General features: G+C 40.8%; 1 protein-coding gene across 16 annotated transcripts in view; it reads left to right on the top strand.

Moving 5' to 3' along the window:
- Window positions 1-20,189, top strand: part of MPDZ (multiple PDZ domain crumbs cell polarity complex component) — a 100,964-nt gene that overhangs the window by 7,725 nt on the left and 73,050 nt on the right. For all 16 annotated transcript variants that reach the window (XM_081893624.1, XM_081893618.1, XM_081893613.1 and 13 more), the window contains 7 exons: window positions 884-968; window positions 2,380-2,546; window positions 11,037-11,252; window positions 12,045-12,184; window positions 13,659-13,872; window positions 15,728-15,856; window positions 17,401-17,604. In XM_081893624.1, the coding sequence (XP_081749750.1) occupies window positions 953-968; window positions 2,380-2,546; window positions 11,037-11,252; window positions 12,045-12,184; window positions 13,659-13,872; window positions 15,728-15,856; window positions 17,401-17,604 (1,086 nt within the window). In that variant the 5' untranslated portion in view covers window positions 884-952. Of the gene's footprint in view, window positions 1-883; window positions 969-2,379; window positions 2,547-11,036; window positions 11,253-12,044; window positions 12,185-13,658; window positions 13,873-15,727; window positions 15,857-17,400; window positions 17,605-20,189 lie in introns of those variants that run through there.

Here is a 20,189-nt window from a genome sequence, read left to right as displayed (position 1 = left end):
TGATGCTGTAAGCCTTATAGTTCCCGCGAGGTATTTATTCGAAAATGGATTTGTGAAATATTAAGAGGACCGGTTTAATGAAGCGCAGTGAAACTTCTGTTTGGAAATTATGTGTTCAAGTACAAAAAGAATTCTCACAGCTATTGGAGGGGAATTGCAGGATTCATGCCTTTTTAACGAAATGTCGAAGGTTCAGTCAAATAGCATGGGATGGTGTGTTGTAGGTAACAGAGTTGCAAAATCCAGGGACTTGCCCTGCCTTCATTAGTGATGGTGTTTTCTTTATATTATGTGTGTGTTGCACTTTCTGTTTGTCTTTGCAGCTGTGTATAATTTCCCTTGAATTATTTCTTTTGGTGAAAAGCGAGCAAAAAAAAAAAAAAAAAAAGTTGCCCAGTGGTTATGGGGAGCATAGAAAAGCAGCCATATAGCTTCTGTTTTCTACAACTACCGTACATATTTCTGCAGCACCCCACTTTCTCTGCCCCTCTTTTCCTCCATATCTCCATGAGAGTTTGCATAGTGGGTTTTAGAACCTGCATTTTGAATACTGCAGCATAATGTTTGTTAGCATTTAAATAAAAAGAAGCTATTGTTGTACGCCTGCGCTAGTAAATGGCTCAGGACCAGGGTGCCAGCTCAATCTCTTACAACACAACATCACTGTGGCGTTGCAGTGACACGACAACTGCGCAAAGGTTTGAGATGAGGTATCTAATTAGCTTGTTGTTCACTTTTTGGACTACAACTAATACAGAAATAAGAAGCGATTGATTGAGATTCTGCTAGATCAGTCAGTCGGGGTGGGGGTATGGTTCTGCCATAGTAGTTTTAAATTCCTGTTTTTGCAGCTTAGTGTTTAAAATCTTTCTTCCTCCCACAGTTCTCTTGTAGGAAGACCTTGAGCTGCTGACTGCTGTTTGGTGAAGTATAAATTAAGCAAGTGGAGGCCATGTTTGAAACAATAGGTAAGACATGATACCAAAACACATTTACATACTTAACAAACCCTTTTCATTCTCTTTTTAAAGAGCTATGGTGAACTGTGTTTCCTCATGTTTATCCAAATTCAGGAAAAATACGTGCGACGTTCATTGGTAAACAGTTCACTGAGATGAAGTCCTGGTGGAGATTAATGTCTAAGACTACGGGCAAGAAATGCTTATAGATCTATATGAAGATGTATTATGCCAAGTGAGGTCATTGGTCCATCTTGCACAGTACAGCTCTCTAAGGTCTTAGGCAGAGCTATTTACCAGCCCCGTTAGCAGTGTTAGAAACAAATGGCCCTTAAACCAAGGTTACATTCGCCAAAATGGAATGACTAGTTGCCATTTTGGGGCAAGCCGGCTCCAGTGTCTCATTTTTCAAATGATATACTGACTGTGATTGATTCTCAGTTAAACATCTGGCTAGCTCAGATGACTACCTTGAACTAGGTTAAGAACTTTGACAACCTAAAGCATGGCAGTGGGGTGGGGAAAGTGAGGTGAAGATGCACCTCTAGATGGTGTAAATGCCAGGTTACGTTCTGGCGCCCTGGCATCTTCATTGGGTCGCAAGTGACCGATAGCCAGGTGCAAAATGCACCTGGTGCTTGGCTTATTTCAAACACTGCCTGTTAGCTGCTAATTTTTAGCTAGAGATTGAACCTGGAGCCATCTGCATGTAAAGCATATTCAGCTATAGCCTCTTGCAGATGTGTGTTGGTGTCCAAGGAAGAGCTGAAGTTGATCTCATTAGTTAAGCCAACACCTGAAGCAGATAGTAGAACAATGAAGCAAGGTGAGCAGGCCCTGGATGTGGAAGACAGCTGTGGCTCAATCTGGAACAGAAGGCCAAAGGGCAAGACAAAATAAACAGGGGCCTTCAAAGGCATTTCGGATGGAACAAAGCCATGTCTCAAGTAGTATGGTTGGAAGGACATTCACATATATGGATAGAGGAGAATGATTGGACAATGTTATTGGTGCATCCATCAATCAGTGATTGGGCCATATGATTACTATTGTCCGGAAAGGAGGACTATACATTCCTGAGCTTCAAAACAATGGTGCATCCATCATTTTGTGTTAGCTCCCTGATAAAAATCCATTCAGGAAATCAGAATCCATTTGGGCCATGGGTTAACTGTAGAAAGCTAAAATACAGTCACTTAAAAGTATAATTAAATGGATATTCTGCTGGCGTTGACAGGGCAGTTGGCTATGGCAGGGCAGTTGGATGCAATTTTCACTAAACCGGATGTTTAAAAAAAGTGTGTGGAGACATCAACATTTCCATCTTGTTTTAAGAGCTGATAAAGTAGCATGTAAGCATCTATGCCTAACAGTATATACGCATATTAAGGGTACCAAGTAATAGGGAATATTCTTTCAGATACTCACCGGGCCCTCCAGGCAGTGGAACGCCTGCAAGCTAAGTTACGGGAACGAGGTGATACAGCAAATGAAGAGAAACTGAGTTTACTGAAATCAGTGCTGCAAAGTCCTTTGTTCAATCAAATCCTCAACCTTCAGGCTTCTCTTCCACAATCAAGAGATCAGGTAGGATGGTAACATCTCCAGGGGAAAGAGGAAATGCCAATACGACTTTGTCAAATCCTTTTATCTGATAACACTCTGAACAGCTTGCAAAATAGACACCAAACAGTAAAAATGTCCAAAATTTTCCTTGTAACTTAGCAAGTTTGGCCTTCTTAAAGTTAATGTATGCAGTTTTCTCACTGAATACTGATTATAGGTAAACCTGTAAACTTTAGGAATACTGTTACTACTGAAATTAGGATCACTGGTATCACACACTATTTTCCCCAAGCTGTTTGTGAAGAACGGTGCCATTTAACCTCTGTCAGAATAGCTTGAGAGTTGTGGGGATTCATTCTTTGACCTTATTTTTAGCTGTTGGAAATAAAAGAGAAGTTTTACATTTGCGCTGACATTGTGAGACAAATATATATACATATATTTATTTCACAAAATTTGGATACTGCAAAGACCTCAAAGTGGTTTGCATAAAAGATAAAACAATAAAATTATTATTGCTAAAAACGTTACAACCATTTGCTAACTTGTGCAACATAGAAGAATGCTGGTGTTAAGCCCTGCCTTGAGTTATGTGACGCATGCCTGTGGAAACATACCATTCATAATGAAGGCCTGACTCCAGCCATTATCAGGAATGTGATAAGAATGGAATGCAGTTGTCATAAGGAATATGAATCGCTAACAGTGCAGAACTATACATGCCCACTCAGAAGTAAATCCCATTGAGTTCAAGGGGCCTGATCCTCAGTTAGGTGAGTGTAGACTTGTAGTCTAACATGCCTGGTTTTCACTCAAATGAGTGGAACACAAATGTGTGAGGTGCTGGTCATAGTTTAAATCTAGAGGCAATTGTCACACATCTGTTTTATTTAGTTAAATCTGGTGCCTTGAAGCGAGTATAACAACAACAACAACAACAACAACAACAACAACATTATTCTTTGTACCCCGCTCATCTGACTGGGTTATGACAAATTTAGTATAACATTAGTATTACTGCTATATATCTCAGCCATTGGCCACCTTTTGAAGAAATGAAAACATAAAAATCTTTCCCTTCTATTTTTTCTTTTGCTAGAAGCAACAGCATCTTTGCTCATCCACGTATAACATGGCTTATTACATTCTGTTATCATTATTACAGTGCCTTTACTCTTCTGTGCTATGTATTTTTTTTTTTAAAGTGCATTTTTGGGCATAGTTGGGAAAGAATTCCTTTGATGAGATACGGAGCTTCCTTGTCTGCATGCTAAAGGGCTGGAAGAACCAAAGCTTAAGGAGTTTTTAGTTATTTGTTTAGAACATTTCACTTAAGCATGGATGTTTTATAACTGGCGCTCAGATGCCTGTTGATAGGTTGCCTTGTAAGCCTTTTCATTAAAATAAACAAGATTTGTTGCTTATGTTGAGGATTTTAAAATGCAAAGTAAGCAAGATAAGTAGGAAGAAAATCCCAACAGCTAGGGACTAAACCAAACTGAATCAATTCTCTCTTTCAGAGAGAGAAACTGGTACTTAGCCTTCAGCACTCATTTGCATGTCAGCACGCTAAAAGCAAGCACATATTTTCCCTCTGAGCATTCCCACTCTGTCCGTTTTTCTAAGTCTGATGCCATAGCAAAAGCCCGGTGTTTGAAGATAAGGGCGCAACAACAAAACTAAAAGAAATAAAAATAAATTCTGCTCCTGTGATATAACGAACTTCTTAAGTCTTCATTTGGCTTTTGTTTATAATTTGGAATATTTAAATATTCAAATAAAAACAACCGCAACCACCGCTCAGTGCTGGCAATCCAGCCTTCGCTCCAACAGTGCTTGCTTCCCCTCCTCCACTGGAAAAGCTCAAAGCTGTGCTAATGAGAAAAATCCCTTTCCTTGGCTGGGTGACATTCTTCAAATTTTTTTCATACAAGTTTGAAGATAGATTTTGCAGGGTGGAAAATTACTGACTGCAGTGTAAGGGGTCTAGCCTGTCTTCACGTGCACCCCTTTTAAGTCCTGTTTCGACTTCCTTAGTTCTTTCTTTCTTTCTTTCTTTCTTTCTTTCTTTCTTTCTTTCTTTCTTTCTTTCTTTCTTTCTTTCTTTCTTGGCTTCAACCGGAGTTGCATTGAGATGTAACTATGCTTGCTTTCCTTTGATTTGTAGCCTGTGCACAGCCCCAGCTGGGGAAAAAAGTGCTGGAGCTCATCTTGTGCTCCACTGGGGGAAAATGTGTGAAGAAAAACAGTAGAACCGGCCAACTGGTTCTGTTGCAGGCAGTTCTCACGTTACTCTAAGGCTGTGGTATTATGCACGCTTACTTACATGGGTCTAAGTCCCATTGAACGCAGGACTGATTTCTGAGTAGACCTACACATGATTCTGTAAATTGCAGAACTACTTAATTACCCTGAACACCAAACCATCCAGCGTGGATCACACCAAATCCTTTTGCCATTGTCTTTCTACCCAGCTACAGATTGCTCTTGGTTCAGTGCTTCCTGCTTTTAAGAACCATGTCTGTACCAACGTTCCTTCAGTTAAGAAACTGAGCTCTCAGAGAAAGATATCACAAGTCAGAAGTCCTCTGTTAAAATCATGGCACTGTGCTAAGCACCTTCTCCACCTTGGGGAAATTATAAACAGTCAGTGTAGAAGGTGCTGGACACAAGACTCAGCTGCAAATACAATGTTTTAAGTGCATTTTGCATGCATTATACAAATGTGACACTAGATGGTATTAGTCTTATACATGGGGGCATGTTATACATGGAAAAACATGGTACTCCTTAGAGGCATAACCTTTCATGGAAGCCACTGTTGCTATCAGCTTTTTTAGGCTGGAAAAGAAGAAATATAAACTAGGTTCTGAGACCAGTTCAAATTTCCAAAAGTTTGTGCAACTTTCATTGCTGTTTTATCAGGTAGTCCAATTGCATAGTTTTCTTTATACATATAAGGCAATAAATTCAACCATGATCATAGTATCCCTGTTTTCAGCAGTGGACAGTGCAGTGGGGCTGCACCGCTTACCTGAGCTCCCCCCAGCTGAGTTGCGTCTGCATACTGGGAGGAAGAGGGGAGCACGAGGAGGCAGTAAGTTTTGTGCAATGCAAATGAGCCAGCAGGAGCACCGGATTGGCTCTCCTGGTTTGCTTGCAGCATGCCAGCTTCATCACTGCTTCACCTCTTGCCCTCTCCAACTCAATATGCAGCAGCAACCTGGCTCAAAGGAGCTCAGGTTAAGTGGCGCTGTGTGTTAGTGCCCATTTTAAGCACAGAAACCAACCCCATCATTATGTGTTCCTACATGCATTGACACCCAGCTCCACCTTCCTAGCAAAACTTGTGCTCCTGTAGGTTGCAGATGAAATGCTTTACCAAAGAATGCGTATTGAACAAAGAACAAGCAGGGATCTCCTAAATTTTATTGCCCTTGCTCTCCTTCTCTTCGCTCCTTTCAGTGCGAGTTAAGGCAAAAGTTTTTGAAATAAGTGCTCGCTCTCATTTTGTTGCCTAAAATGCTGACATTCCATAAATGCAACTGAAGTAGATTTTTTTTTTAATTGGGTGACATTTCAAACAAAATGCAGAAAGTAGCATTTGATTGCAATGAAAGTTACCCAAATGTACATTTTATCATATATTGTGGCATCGAAGGGTGGTGGGTTTTTTTCCCCCCCTTCCAAATTATGCCAATATTGCAGATGTTATATACAGTAAAAGGAAAGGCAATTGTGGCAAATTAGCTTAAGGCAATTTATAGAACAAAGCTATGCTCCTTTCATACAGTATATACATAATCACTTTGCTATAAAGCTACCTCGTCATGGAGTTAACGGTGGCTTTTTTATTGTGAAGCAGAACAGTTTATATGCAATGAAAAATATGACTTACAACTACAAAAGGCATTATTGTTGTGTGGCAATGATCACTGAGCTACTTTAGAATATGTCACATCTGAACTGAATCACATGCAGATACACACACTCAGAGAGTCCTATTGTTTCCTGTGGAAATACTTAATCTGGATGAGCACACACCTGCGTTTCTCTCCCCCCCACCCCAATTTATTTTATTAAACTTCCAGAAATTCCAGCTACAATCCCAATACATATTAAAAATATATTCTTTTAATATTATCGACTTCCCATCCCATTTTCCGAGATGTTTTTCTTATCCCCCTCTTGCTGCACCCTGTTTTCCTTCCTTCTTTTTTTTTTTTTAACAAAAATCTTAATATAACAGTCTCTAATTCTTTCTGTTACTCATAATTCAAATCCTGCTCATGGGTTCTTCAAATTATAATATTGGTCGAAATAATCTGGAAGGGGCTTCCATTCTTCCAAAAATAAAAACAAAAAAATCATCAATTGATTCTCTTATTTTAGCTGTTAGCTTTGTTGATTCGACATAGTCCATAACTTTGCTTATCCATTCTTCTTGAGTAGGAACTTCTTCCTTTTTCCATTTTTGAGTGTAAAAGGATGCGAGTTGCTTTAATTACATACATAAACAACTTAGCAATCTTTTTTGGAATTTCTGTCCCTAGCAGTGTCAGGTTTTTTGGGCTTTAAACATCTTTTTTTTTAATGTCACCATATATCATTTCCCATAATGCCCTGCCAACCTACCAGTTCAAAAATGAGTAAATAAATAGGTACTGCTGTGGCGGGAAGGTAAATAGCATTTCTGTGCACTCTGGCACTCGTCACGTTGTCCCGTTGCACCAGAAGTGGTTTAGTCATGCTGGCCACATAATCTGGAAAGCTGTCTGGGGACAAATGTCGACTCCCTTAGCCTGAGGCGAGATGAGCGCCGCATCCCATAGTTGCCTTTGACTGGACTTAACCATCCAGGGGTCCTTTACCTTTACTTTCTAGGTAAACGGGCCCCTGCCCATTAGGTTCAGTCGCAGATGACTCTGGGGTTGTGGCGCTCATCTCACTTTATTGGCCGAAGGAGCCAGCATACAGCTTCCAGGTCATGTGGCCAGCATGGCTAAGCTGCTTCTGGCGAACCAGAGCAGTGCACGGAAATGCTGTTTACCTTCCCACTGGAGCGGTACCTATTTATCTACTTGCACCTTGAAGTGCTTTCGAATTGCTAGGTTGGCAGGAGCTGGGACCGAGCAACGGGAGCTCACCCCATCGTGGGGATTCGAACCGCCGCCCTTCTGATCAGCAAGCCTTAGGCTCTGTGTTTTAACCTGCGTCCCTTCTAGGTATTCACACGTAAACTGTAGCTGTGTGGTTCTTGTGCCCCTGACTCCCAAGTGCATGTGAATAGGGCCAGGAAGAATCAGTTTGTGAGTAGGGAATGCCACCTTTTCCTTGACAGAAGGCCCTCTGCCCTGAACTGGTGAATTTAACAGGCAGAAATTAATCAGACCATCTTTCCCATTCCCTGTGCAGGGAAAAATGGCATGTGTTCATTTCCTTCGCATTTCTAAAGCTGTTGGGGATTTCTTGAGGGAAAGGTGCTAATCCTAGCTGGAGCCAGAGTAGTACAGTAGGTCAAGATTCAGATACTTATGTGACTGTGACGCTCATGTGCTAGCTTTGGGCAAGTCGCTATGTCTCAGCCCTCACAGGGTGGTTGTGGAAGAGGCCAGACATGTAGGGCACACTGAATGTTGGAAAGTGTTACAGAAACGATTGGTGTATTCACTGAACAGGTATTTATACAAGAGTGTCATTCTGCATGACTTAAAACTGTCATGCCACTTAAATTGTTTACTATTGGCCAATTGGATTCACAGTGACTAAAATATTTTTTCCCCCATACACCTGAGTTACCCTCTCATTTTTCTGTTTGGTTTGGTTTTACCCACCCCCTCTGCTGCCCTGTAATGCAGTAACCAGAAGCCACTTTGTCTGACATAGTCTTTTCACATTAAGCTAATCCCCTTTGAACATGCAACTCAATTTCTTTAATTAGCTTTAAGAATAAAGATCATTAGAGTGGAGTGCCACTATCAATTACTATGGACGAGTTCGTAGTCAATAATACATCAGAACTCTACCATAGTCTATACTAAAGCGTTATTTAAAAAAACAAGAAGAAGTCTTAGGGTCTTGAATTAGATGAATTAAGGTTATGTTTTCATTCTTCTCTTCTGCGGCTGATCTAAAGGCATCCTAGGAAGCTGTGCTCCACTTTTTCTAGGGTGGATTTGATTTAAATCACGATTTAAATCACTAGTCAGTAAGACTTGATTTAAATCTTTTTTCTTCTTTTTTTTACAGAAAGGCATTCCTGCTGGTATAATCTTAATATTTACAACCAGATGAAGGTTTCATTTTTGGAATAATAATTTTTCAGAATAGTTTTTAGAGTTATATAAAAAATTGCTGATTTGGTTATACTGTTAGAAATACATACACAGATAATTATGAAATTATTTTGAGGTTTAATAAGTTATCTGTTTATATTTGGACAACTTTTCTGCTGTACTTTATTGGAAGGAGAAAAATAATCATTTCCTTAACAACAATTTAAACAATTTAACTCAAACAATAACATTATAGTGTATGTATCCATGTTTGTTAACTGATGTGGTTAAACTTTTTTATTAAAAAAAAAAACTTAGACTGAGTTTCAGCACACATGAAAAACTTAAAACAAATCCTTATTTCCTGATGGCCTTTGGACTATAATGTAACTTAAATAGAAAACTATCTTTAGAAATATTTTTACTCCAAATCATTTTACTTTAAAAATCCAATTTAAATTAAAAAGATTGATTTAAATAAAAAAAAATCTGATTTAAATAAAAAAAATTCATTTTTTAATATATATATATTTTAAAAATCATTGATTCATCCTGACTTATTCCCATTCTACCTTTGGAAGGGTAGTAAGAGAGAAATATTTTCTTTCTAAAGCAGTTTTTTTTTGCATTAGCAGAAGCATGCTATGCTGTTCCCTAAGAGAGGGGAGAAGTATTAGTTTGAAGAGCTGTGATTTGTTAAAAGCATTGAAGCCTGTCCCCATTTTATATTCCAAGAAAGATGGCCTTTGTTTTCCTTATGAGAACATTAAGCCATCTTTTCCAGCATTCTGTCTTTTAACAGTGGATGCACCCAAAATAGCCCTTAGGCTGCTATAGAATGATGTATCCAAATAATTTGTTTGTAATGTCTAAGATCTTCTCCTGGTGCTATATTCCCCAAAGTTTAGAAATAATCCTACGGACCACTACTTCTTTCAGCTGGTTTCTGCTGGCTATAGCATTTTTAATGTGTCGTGCTAGATGCTATGTGATTTCTAATTGTAGTTTTATTGCTTCTTTTATTTCTTATGTTCCATAGAATTCAAATGGTAATAAAGGAAAATATAATATAAGGAATAAAAGAAGCAATGAAAATATAATTGAAAATCAATATGAATATTAAATGCAGACACACCACGGTTTGTGACCCCAGATATACCTAACATAAATACATAAATATACAATATTCAGTTCATATATCAGAAATAATTGGAGAGCACCGTATCTCCCTACATAATAATTATTAGCAATCAATAAGTAATATAATTTCAGAAAGTATAGTATACTGTGCAGAAAAGCTGTTATGGTATTCTGTAGCCATACCATATCTGTTTTTTATACCTTCAATCTACAGAAGTAATTTACTTCTAAAATTTCCCCTTTTTTTGTTTTCTGTGATGCAGTTGGACCATTTCAAACCATTTCTGCTATTCTTTTATCATAAGTGCTTGCTTGTTGTTGCATATTTGAGCTACTGACAGATTGACAACAGTTAATAAATTCCACACCAGTTATTTGGGGTTTAATGTGATCATCTAGATAGCCCAACAAAATTGTCCAAGTATTTAATGGTATAACCTAAAGGGTCATTAGTGTGATTAATCTGATTACTTCTTCCCAATATTTCTTGATTAATGGGTGAGACCACCAGATAGGCTTCAAATCTGCATTTGAGGATCCACACCTCAAGTCTTTGTCCTAACACCCAGTGTATACTTTTCTCAGTCTATGTGGTAAAGCAATTGGCAATGTTCACTTACGTTTTCTAGTCTTTGGTTATAAATTTTATGCCATTCCAGCTCAGGTTTCTCTGTCCATCAGTTCCTTATATTTCTTCTCAAACTATTGCCAAAAGCCCCTTTATTGTTTTCCTTCTAAAAATCTTACCGTCTACATGCCATTTTCTGTGCCCTCATGTCCGCCCCCCCCCCGAGATAACTTCTTAACTGCCACTAAGAAAGTCAATGTGTGGTTATACTAAATTTCAATTACAGTTGACTCTTAAGCCACCAGTGTGTACAACATTTATCATACAGTGTTCCGTTGATTTGTTTCATGACTTCTGTAGTGTTTTAACTCTGTTTTGAACACGTGTCGTATCATTAAGGGCATGATAAACCTCCAATGTTGGATTATGTGTGGGCTTTTTCTATTTTGTTTTGTGTGTTTTGTCCAGTAGCTGCTTGTTCTTGTGTTCTTCACAACTAAAATCCAGTAATGTTGCATAATCTTTTAGGTACATGTTGCACCTTCTATCTCCTCATCTGGCGAACTCCTACAGCTTTCTCATCATGCTGCTATTGTGGAAACTTCACTCCCAAATGAATCCTATCTGTTGGCTCAGCAGAATGGCAGTCTTTCTAGTGGGCTAGAAGCAGCTGCCCGATCTCCTCAGATTATTGTGAAGTCTGCTAGTGATGACTTTGAACTACTGATCAGAAATATGGCACAGGTAGGACTTCATAACTTGAATTAACCATCTGGCACTGTGGCCTTCTGCTAGGGCGGACATGTCAAATCGGTTGACCGCAATCTACAGGTAGATCCCTGGATGATCGTGGTCGATTGTGGTCCATCGTGGATTCCTAATCTATTCCTAAGAGGGATCCAACTGTAGTGGGCAATGAATGTATCTACCCCTTGGGCAGTCATTAGGTGCCCGCTGCTGGCGATTTGGGAGATGAAAGTTGGCTTTGTTGCTGTGTGCGTTTCAAAGCTGTGGATTCTTTGGTGTGCAAGTTATGGCACCCCCTTAAAAATAACTCCACAACCCTGTGCATTAGTCCCCCAAAATAGCTCTACAGCTCATGGTACTCTCCCCCTAAAAAAGCTCATCAACCCTGTGCAATCGTCTCTCCCCCACCACCACAAGTTTTCTCGGTTTTTATGAGCTTTGCTTCCCAAATGTTAGCACTAACTGTAGTTACCCTAAATGCAAGTTCCTAACCGACTTTTGCATGGTTGCAAACTGTGATTTGGCTAGTGAACATGCTGGTGGATATGTAAAGGTAACCGTACTTAGTCCCAAAGCTTGAAAGAGAAGGGTGAAGAGATGCTTCATTGTGGGACGCCCAGATTGCCTAACCACAGTGATCAGAACAGGACCTGTTCATTATTCCCCTACTGGATTTTTTTGTTGCCCGCCTGGTTTGTTTATTTGTCATTTGTTTTGTTAAACATGCACAAACTTTGAAACTATATTGCTTCTGAATTTGTTTCAAAATGGTGCTGGTTTTTCTTACAGGGACGCCTTGTTGAAACCATAGAACTTGTGAAGCCTCTAAGCGGTGGTCTAGGCTTCAGTGTGGTTGGCCTGAAGAGTGAATATAGAGGTGAACTGGGCATATTTGTGCAGGAGATTCAAGACGGAAGTGTGGCACAAAGGTGAGATTGCCAGGAACCACTTTCTTAGATTTTAGAGATGGGAAGAAATCTGTAAGAGACGTGCCTCTTTTAGTCATGAGCAATAGTATAACAGCTACAAAAGGATATATTGCTCATGACTGATAGCTCATTGGAAGTTATAAAGATTGTAATATTCATGCCATTCATGTACAGTTTGAATTTCAGATCTTTTTGAAGTTGTTCCTTTTCCAAATTGTTTATCTATTTTTTAATCATTGTGTTCATTTATACTTGTTGCAATTTTCCTTTGTTATATGGCAAAGGATAAGGACTGCCCAGAAAGTTTCCCACCCTTTTTAATATTCTTTTGGGAGTTGCCCAGACTGGCTGGGGAATGAATGAATGAATGAATAAATATTCCTAAGTTCTTATGATCTCTATTTCCTCTTCTCACACTCTGTCCCATTGCAACAGTACACTGTTTGCCTGATATATTGTTAACTCCTCCCCCTGCCTAGTTTTTCTTTTTTTAACATGGTGAATCTGTTGGTTTCTATAATTTCTTTGATTCTTGATATTTCTTTGTTTCATTCTTCTTCTGTATTGATGTGTGTATTCTGCTGGTTGTTTTGTACTGCTGTGGGAGCTTTTGGTTTGAAGGGCAGCATATAAATTAATAAAAATAAAAATATTTTTAAATTCTATTGATTTCAGCAGAAGAGAATTAAATATGAGTTTCATTCTCCCGTTGGAAGCAATGAAACTTGAAAGGACTTAGTTTGTGACCAGTATGTTTTGGGCACATAGGTTTTAAAGACTGTTTAATAAATTTATTGATCCTAAAAAGAAACATGGATTAGGCTCACAGCTTACTTTTATTCAGCTTACTTTGACTCAAGTCTGAAGAAAGGCAGATTATGGGATTCCCTGAAAATAAATTCTCCACCAGCAAATGAATGAATCCCTTTCATGATTAAGTTAAGAGCAGAAAGATGTCCCTTCCAATGTAGTTTCCTTCTTCAGTTTTAAAGAAGGAAAACTAGTCTCCTCCCCACCTCCCTCTTACACACCTGATGGCAGTGTTTGGTAAGTAAACTGAATGGATTGATGAATATTCAGTACTTGTACCGTGAATGAAGTAGAGCACATGCTCTGTTAAGCAGCAGGCTCAAAGTCAAGAATGAAGTTCCCAGGCTATAGCTGGAAGAGCTGGAAGCAACCCACTTGTAATATGCTTAGTCTCGGATGCGGGTGCAGGGAGAGGGAACTAGCTGTGGGGTGAAGCCAGGAGACAGTGGCAGTGGGATTAGCTTCAAAGAAAGCTGATCACCAGGGTGCCAAAATAGTTGCTCACAGCAAAACAGTAGGGAAAGATTTTTTTCTAAAAAAAAAAGTTTGGGTGGGGAAACAGAAAAACAGGATTAAAAGAAACTATTTTGGAAAAACTGACAAACTAATATTTGGTGGCACTTAATTTTGATCATTTCTTTTACCCTTCGCTTGCCTACGATAGAGATGGAAGGCTGCAGGAAGCCGATCAGATCCTTGCTATTAACAGGCAACCCCTTGACCAGACCATCACACACCAACAGGCTATCGGGATCCTACAGAAAGCAAAGGATTGTGTCCAGCTGGTTGTGGCCAGGGGCGCCTTGCCTCAGCTTATCAGCCCTGTGATTTCTCGGTCCCCATCAGCTGCTAGTACAATCTCAGCCCACTCCAATCCAGTGAGTACACTGTATGAGCATTGAAAACAAGCATGCCTTCCTTTTCTTAGCTTGTTGGTGGTTGCAGTTTAAATGCTGTTTTCCGTAGTCTTGTAGACTAATCACCCCTTGCCTCAAGATCAAGATAGTCATGCATAATCTTCTCCCAGAACATTAAGCAGGCGGTTGAGTGAAACTGCATCTCCAAGGGAGGTTTTCCCATGCTGTCAATTTGTCTCCTAGTGCTCAGGCAACAATGTTCCTTCTGTAGGAAGGTCAGAGGGGCAGAATTTGTGGCTCTTCACATGCTGCTCCCACCTGGCTTTGAGTTCACTTTAAGCTCCACATTTCAAGATTTGCGGTATGGTAGACTTGGTGAATCCACAGATAGAAAGAAGCCCATGCCTTCAGGCTCCAAGAATGATGACCAAGTGTCAATCAAGGTATCAGACCCATTTGGATTGTGGGCAAGACTCCATAGCATTCTACCCTTCTGGGAAGCGTCTACATTGAATCACAGCAGCAGCAAAGAACTCACATCAGTACTGCCCTCTAGACCAGTTCCACCCATCGCTGACATAACACTCCCTAAAGTACAGAGAATCAAGCAAGAAGCCATCAGTCACCTAATAGTGATAGGTGACTGTCACTATTAAACCTATTTCTCCAGAAGAAAGGTGCTTAGGCTTTGACTTAATCTTTTTCATTCCCCTCTTCTCCCCTTGCATACTATTCTGGAGATTCTTCCAACCCTCCAGAACAGATTTTTTTTGGGGGGTGGGGAGTGCTCAGGGGTTATGTGGGGAAAGAGAGTCTTTTTTTTGGGTAGCAGGAATCATTGTGTTGGCTTCTGCTGGTGCAGTAATTTAGTTGATTACCACCCCTAGTTGTGAAAATTCTGTCCTGAATTTCTTATAATTGACAAGTACATTGAGAAGATCTTGCGATCCAATATTGCCCACCAGTTGTCTCCTTTCTTCAGGTGCCTCATTGTCCCAGACATCCTTGGTTCTTGGCAATCCTGTAGTTAGCACAGTTGTCTTGCCGTTTTCTCCCAGCCAGGATGGACCTTCTCTTTCAGGGCTCTGTCACACACCTAGATGCACTTAACAGAAACCTAACAGCACCATGGCTGCAGTCTGCCACTTGGAAGTTGAACCTCAGTCCCTCTTAGCTGCTAACAAGCCCCTTTTATATGCTGGTGTGGTGCATCATTGGAACATCCCTCAACATCAGCCAGTGCTATGGCCCACCTCTTCCAGCTCACCCACCTGGGTGAGCCACACAGAGGATGTTAGGGTAGCTGACATTTCCCTTCTTGGATGCCCTTTCCTGACAAACAAATGGGCAGTGAGGAATTGTGGCAACTGTATGCAACCGCTGGCCAACCTGTGCCTTCTCCCCCACACTAATTTTCAGAGGCATACTAAATATATATGAATACACATTGAGCTTCTACCACCTCTACCATGGAGCTTCATTGGATTATGAGGTAGAAAGACATCTCATCACCCATGGCATGCATAATTTTATATCTTTCTGTTATATTGACTGCTTCAGAGCAATGGGTCTCAATTCCTTTTTCTATGCCTACATAGAAAAGAACATGCGTTCTCAGCTACAAGCTTTAATTTTGATTCCTGGTCCCATTTTGAGCTAATTCATTGAGACGGTAAACACTGTTGATTTGCCATTGAATACGCTCAGAATGAACAGCGCTGCATAGTGATTACTCATAGGCAGATTTCTAGAGTGAGGATACAGCCAATATTTAGCATGTTTACAGTTCTGTGCTCTGTTACACTAGAAACAAGACAAATGCTTGTCCTCTATTGTTGTTGTTGTTGAAATTAACTTTCAATATTGATATTTTCAGGTTCACTGGCAGCATGTGGAGACCATTGAGCTGGTGAATGATGGATCGGGCCTGGGATTTGGGATAGTGGGTGGAAAATCAACTGGAGTGATAGTGAAAACCATCCTTCCAGGAGGAATAGCTGATCAGGTACACAAACTATGTTCTTGTTTACAGCACAGAACGATATAGAACTACAGTTTATAAGTATTTTACCTACAATCGTACCTTGGTTTTTTAACAGCTTAGTTCTCGGGACGTTTTGTCTCCCGAACACTGCAAACCTGGAAGTGAGTGTTTCGGTTTGTGAACTATTTTTTGGAAGCTTTGGTTTCTGAACGTTTTGGAAGTCGAACGGACTTCCGAAATGGATTGTGTTTGGCTTCTGAGGTACGACTGTAAATGGTACCCATCTTTTATTTTCTTGAAGTAAAATGAGGGGGTTAGCATTTTTGTGTGGGAAAACTGCTTCATTAATTAAGAACTGCCCCACTCCAAAAAACAGCAACAATATAAGCACATATCAAAAGGGAAGAAGGAAACGGTTGGAGCTGTGCTCAGTGCCACCGCCCACCCAAGAACAGCACTGCTGCCCTCCAGCAGGCGCAGATTCTGTTGCAAAATTATGACTCCCTCAGCTGAAGTTGCTGCCAGAGGTGGAGAGAGAAAAGGGATGGTCCACTCTAGCCTCAGCTTCTCTCTCTCTCCTTCCCGCTTCACCCCGCTGACTGGCAAGCTCTCTGGAGGTTTCCTCCTATTCTTCTTCCAGCTGGGCTGCCATCTACCAGAAACCATGAGAAGGGAGAGTGCTTCTACAGCTGCCTCCTCCATGGCCAAACATGAAGGTTTGTTTGCCAGAAGCATCTTAAAACCACAGGCTAAGAAGCTGGCTTGTTTAAACAAATCCTAGCTGATATTGGCCACAGTTTATGGTTTAGACAACATGCTAAACTGTGGTTTGTCGTTGTTGTTGTTTGCGCTAAATCCCACTTCGTTTCTTTTCACTAAAACCCTACCAAGCAGTGCTAGGTGCAAAAGATGCTCCCAATTTTCGCTACTCTCTTCTCATTGCAAACCCCCCCCCCCCCAAAGCTGCTCTGAAGAGTTGGAAGAAACCCTGGAACAGTATGGGATGTGGCACAGAGGGTTGCAAAAGGCTGTATATTGCAATAGTGTATTATGTTTACTTTTTGAAATATAAACACTAGGCATCTTGGCATCACTTTTACCTGTGTTTATTATTTTACTGCTGCAACAACAGATTATACATTAGAGCATAAACAAGTTTTTTGAATTCCCCTATATCGTTATTGTTGCAATACTAGTACTGTTAATGCTGTATTGTTTTTAATACTCGATTGGGAGCTGCCCAGAGTAGCTGGGGAAACTCAGCCAGATGGGTGGGGTATAAATAATAAATTATTATAATTATTATAGTAATTTCTTGTTGGGGTGCATGTCTCTCTATATATATCTCTCTCTATATTTTGCCAGTGAAGTACCGTATTTTTTGCACCATAACACTCACTTTTTTCCTCCTAAAATGTAAGGGGAAATGTCTGTGCGTGTTATGGAGGGAATGCCTACGGGTGGCATGCCTACGGATTTTCCTCCTCTAAAAACAACGTGCGTGTTATGGTCGGGTGCGTGTTATACAGCGAAAAATACGGTAATTTGTTTTTTCCCTCATCTAGCATGGTAGCCTGCGCAGTGGAGATCACATATTGAAAATTGGTGATACAGAGCTGGCTGGAATGAGCAGCGAGCAGGTGGCGCAAGTCTTGAGGCAGTGTGGAAACAGAGTGAAGTTGGTTATAGCCAGAGGCCCACTTGAGGAGCCCACGCCACCAGCAGTTCCTCCAGGAACACCAGTACAAACCTTTATGATGGATAACCAGGTAATGATTTGACAAGGTCAATTTAAGAAGCTGCACTGGCAATAGAGACTTCAATGGTGGTTCATTATTTAGAGTTCATGGCTCACTATTTTCTTAATCCAAAGGCATATAAATAGAGTGTGCTTATCACCATACTTAAAAATAAATCAATCAATCCCACACGGTAGTCAGTAGTGCATCGGTGCACTGGGAACTCTGAGGAGCCAGACATAAAAACATGCAAATAATTTCTAACCCACTAACCTCAATGTGCCACTTGAACGATGCTTCAACAACAGCTGAGCAATCAGTGTTTTGCAACACCTCCCACTTACTCTGTGGCAGCCCTTTCAGTCCAGCTGGATTATTAAAACAGTTTCTCCCAATATGCCTCTCTTCCTCCTGCCTCCCCCACCCACCTCATCACCCCCGGCAACCATCAGCCTTTTCCTTTCTGTGCCAGCCGGCACACAGCTGCAGCTCTTCACCTAGGTCAGCTGCTACAACTTCAGCTGCTGCTAGCTGTGTGCCAGCTAGCCAGCTGCCACCTTCATTGCATGCTGTATACCCTTCACTTCTCTGTTTTGCTGTTCTGGCTCTCTTTCTTTGCTCTCTGAAAGGCTCCCTCCATTCCCCCGCCCCGAATCCCTCTGCGTTCTCCCGTTCACAAATGAGTCCTTCGCTTAACGTTCCGAAGGGATGCCAAGCAAGATTGCGGTTAGTAACGTGAGAAATGGGAGAGGCAATCTGAGGCGTTGGGTGTGCGAAAACAAAGAACTACCATGCAGTAAAACAACGCACGTATTTTTCTGCGTCTTAAGAAAGAAAAAAATCTACAGTAACATGTAGAGAGTCTCAGCACCCTGTACAGATAATCTGACAGCTGTCGAACTTGATGCATCAGTTGAGCTGATTTTATTCAGCAAAATGAGGTGCTACTCGGTGGAACTGTGACTGCCACAATTGTATACTGAAATAAATAAAGGAAATAAAGAGGGGATCAAGCTCAAACCTTTCTGCCTGGAGGCATGGCTTGTTCCAGTGACCTCACAGTTTTTTACTGAACTTTCTCCCCCTGCAGTTTTCAGGAAGAATTCCTGAAAGATTATTTGAACCATTGTTTCTCATCATATGCTTAAGGTTGGGAAACAGTCTTTTAGTTTATAAATAAGCCTTTCTTTCCTTTAATAGTTGAATTTATACTAATAGCTATTTTTAGGGACAAAGAGTAGGCAGCACGGCAGCTTTGCCTATCGGCTCTCCCTGAAATCATCACAAAAAAGCTGCTATTAGTTGTTACATGCCCCAGTTCCCAAGTTATTTTTACTTTGCCAAGTAGAATTTGCATTTGTTCAGTTTTACTCAGTGACCTTCCCTTCTCCCTGCCCCTAGAATCCTTTGTGCTCCCCTTTCTCTAGCATACATAGTATGTTACCCGTAAGTCATCTGTATAATACACTGTTAAATCATGGCTCATCATTTAGTTATCATTATTAGTAAAGGAGGATTTTTTTTAGCAGTGCCACACTGGGTGTAAACAACTGGAGGTCTGCTTGTGCAACAGGACCTCCCTGTTCTCTATCTACAGCACCCCGCCCCACCAAATATGTTTTGAAGGTCTCTGGACATTATCGGATTCAACCCATATGTTATAGGCGAACCTTAGCTCTATTTCCTGTTGACTTTCATAGTATCAAGAATTATGGCTCTTGTTATGCCTACTGGCATGGTTGCTCGAGACCGTACAGGCAAGATCCCCACTGGTCTTTTCAAAAGGCTATATTATTGGTGCAAAAACATTTACAGTGCAGAACGTCTCACTTCCATGTCTTGCTCAGTCACTAGCAGAATCTGAGAGTGGGCGGCCCTTAAACTTTCCCCAGCAGAGTAGTCTCTTGACCCTCATCTGACACCTCCCCTCTCTGCGTGTAAACCTACTGTGCAGAGAGAGTGTGGGTAAAGGGGGACTTGCCTCCCCCTCGCTTTGCTCATGCATGGTGTCTTGGCTCTCTCTTGCATCTTCTGAGCCCTGCATCTCTTCCCCACTACAGGCGGGGCCTCCCTCCTCCGCGGAGGAAGTGCTGCTTCTCACGATCTTTGGAGGCTCCCTGTAACCCAGCTGCCCTTCCACCTCTCGCCTCTGAGCTGATGGCAGTTCCCTGACAGCTATTATTATTGTTGTTGCTGGCATATTTTGCATTCAGGTGTCTAAAAGTGAATTGCACAACGGAAATACAAATGACAGTGATGTTAAAATCAGATATGAAAGCAGCAGTAAGCAAAAACTCAAACACTTCTACTCACCACTTTCACTTAAAACTACTCTGTTGAATATTTGTTTGTCTATGGTATTTTCAGTAAAACAATTTGGTCATATTCTAACTCTACCAGCACAAGGAGTTCCTCTTCTCCTTAAATCTGCTCCAGAGGGATATGGGAACCCCTGCAACAGATTTTAGGGGGCACATGGGGGGTGAAAGAGAGGGTTGGCAGTCCTGCTGCATTCTTGATAATTTTTTGGACTGACGGGACCCGAGCTTAGCACTACATTGAATACAACCCTTTTGTCTTTAAGTGTTAGCTCCTGAATTGAAAGTTTCAGGACC

This window comes from Podarcis melisellensis, assembly GCF_964234715.1.
Source record: "Podarcis melisellensis genome assembly, chromosome: 17".
Classification (NCBI taxonomy): domain Eukaryota; kingdom Metazoa; phylum Chordata; class Lepidosauria; order Squamata; family Lacertidae; genus Podarcis; species Podarcis melisellensis.
Note: the sequence above shows the minus strand (reverse complement) of the source record. Positions and strands in the feature narration are given on the sequence as shown.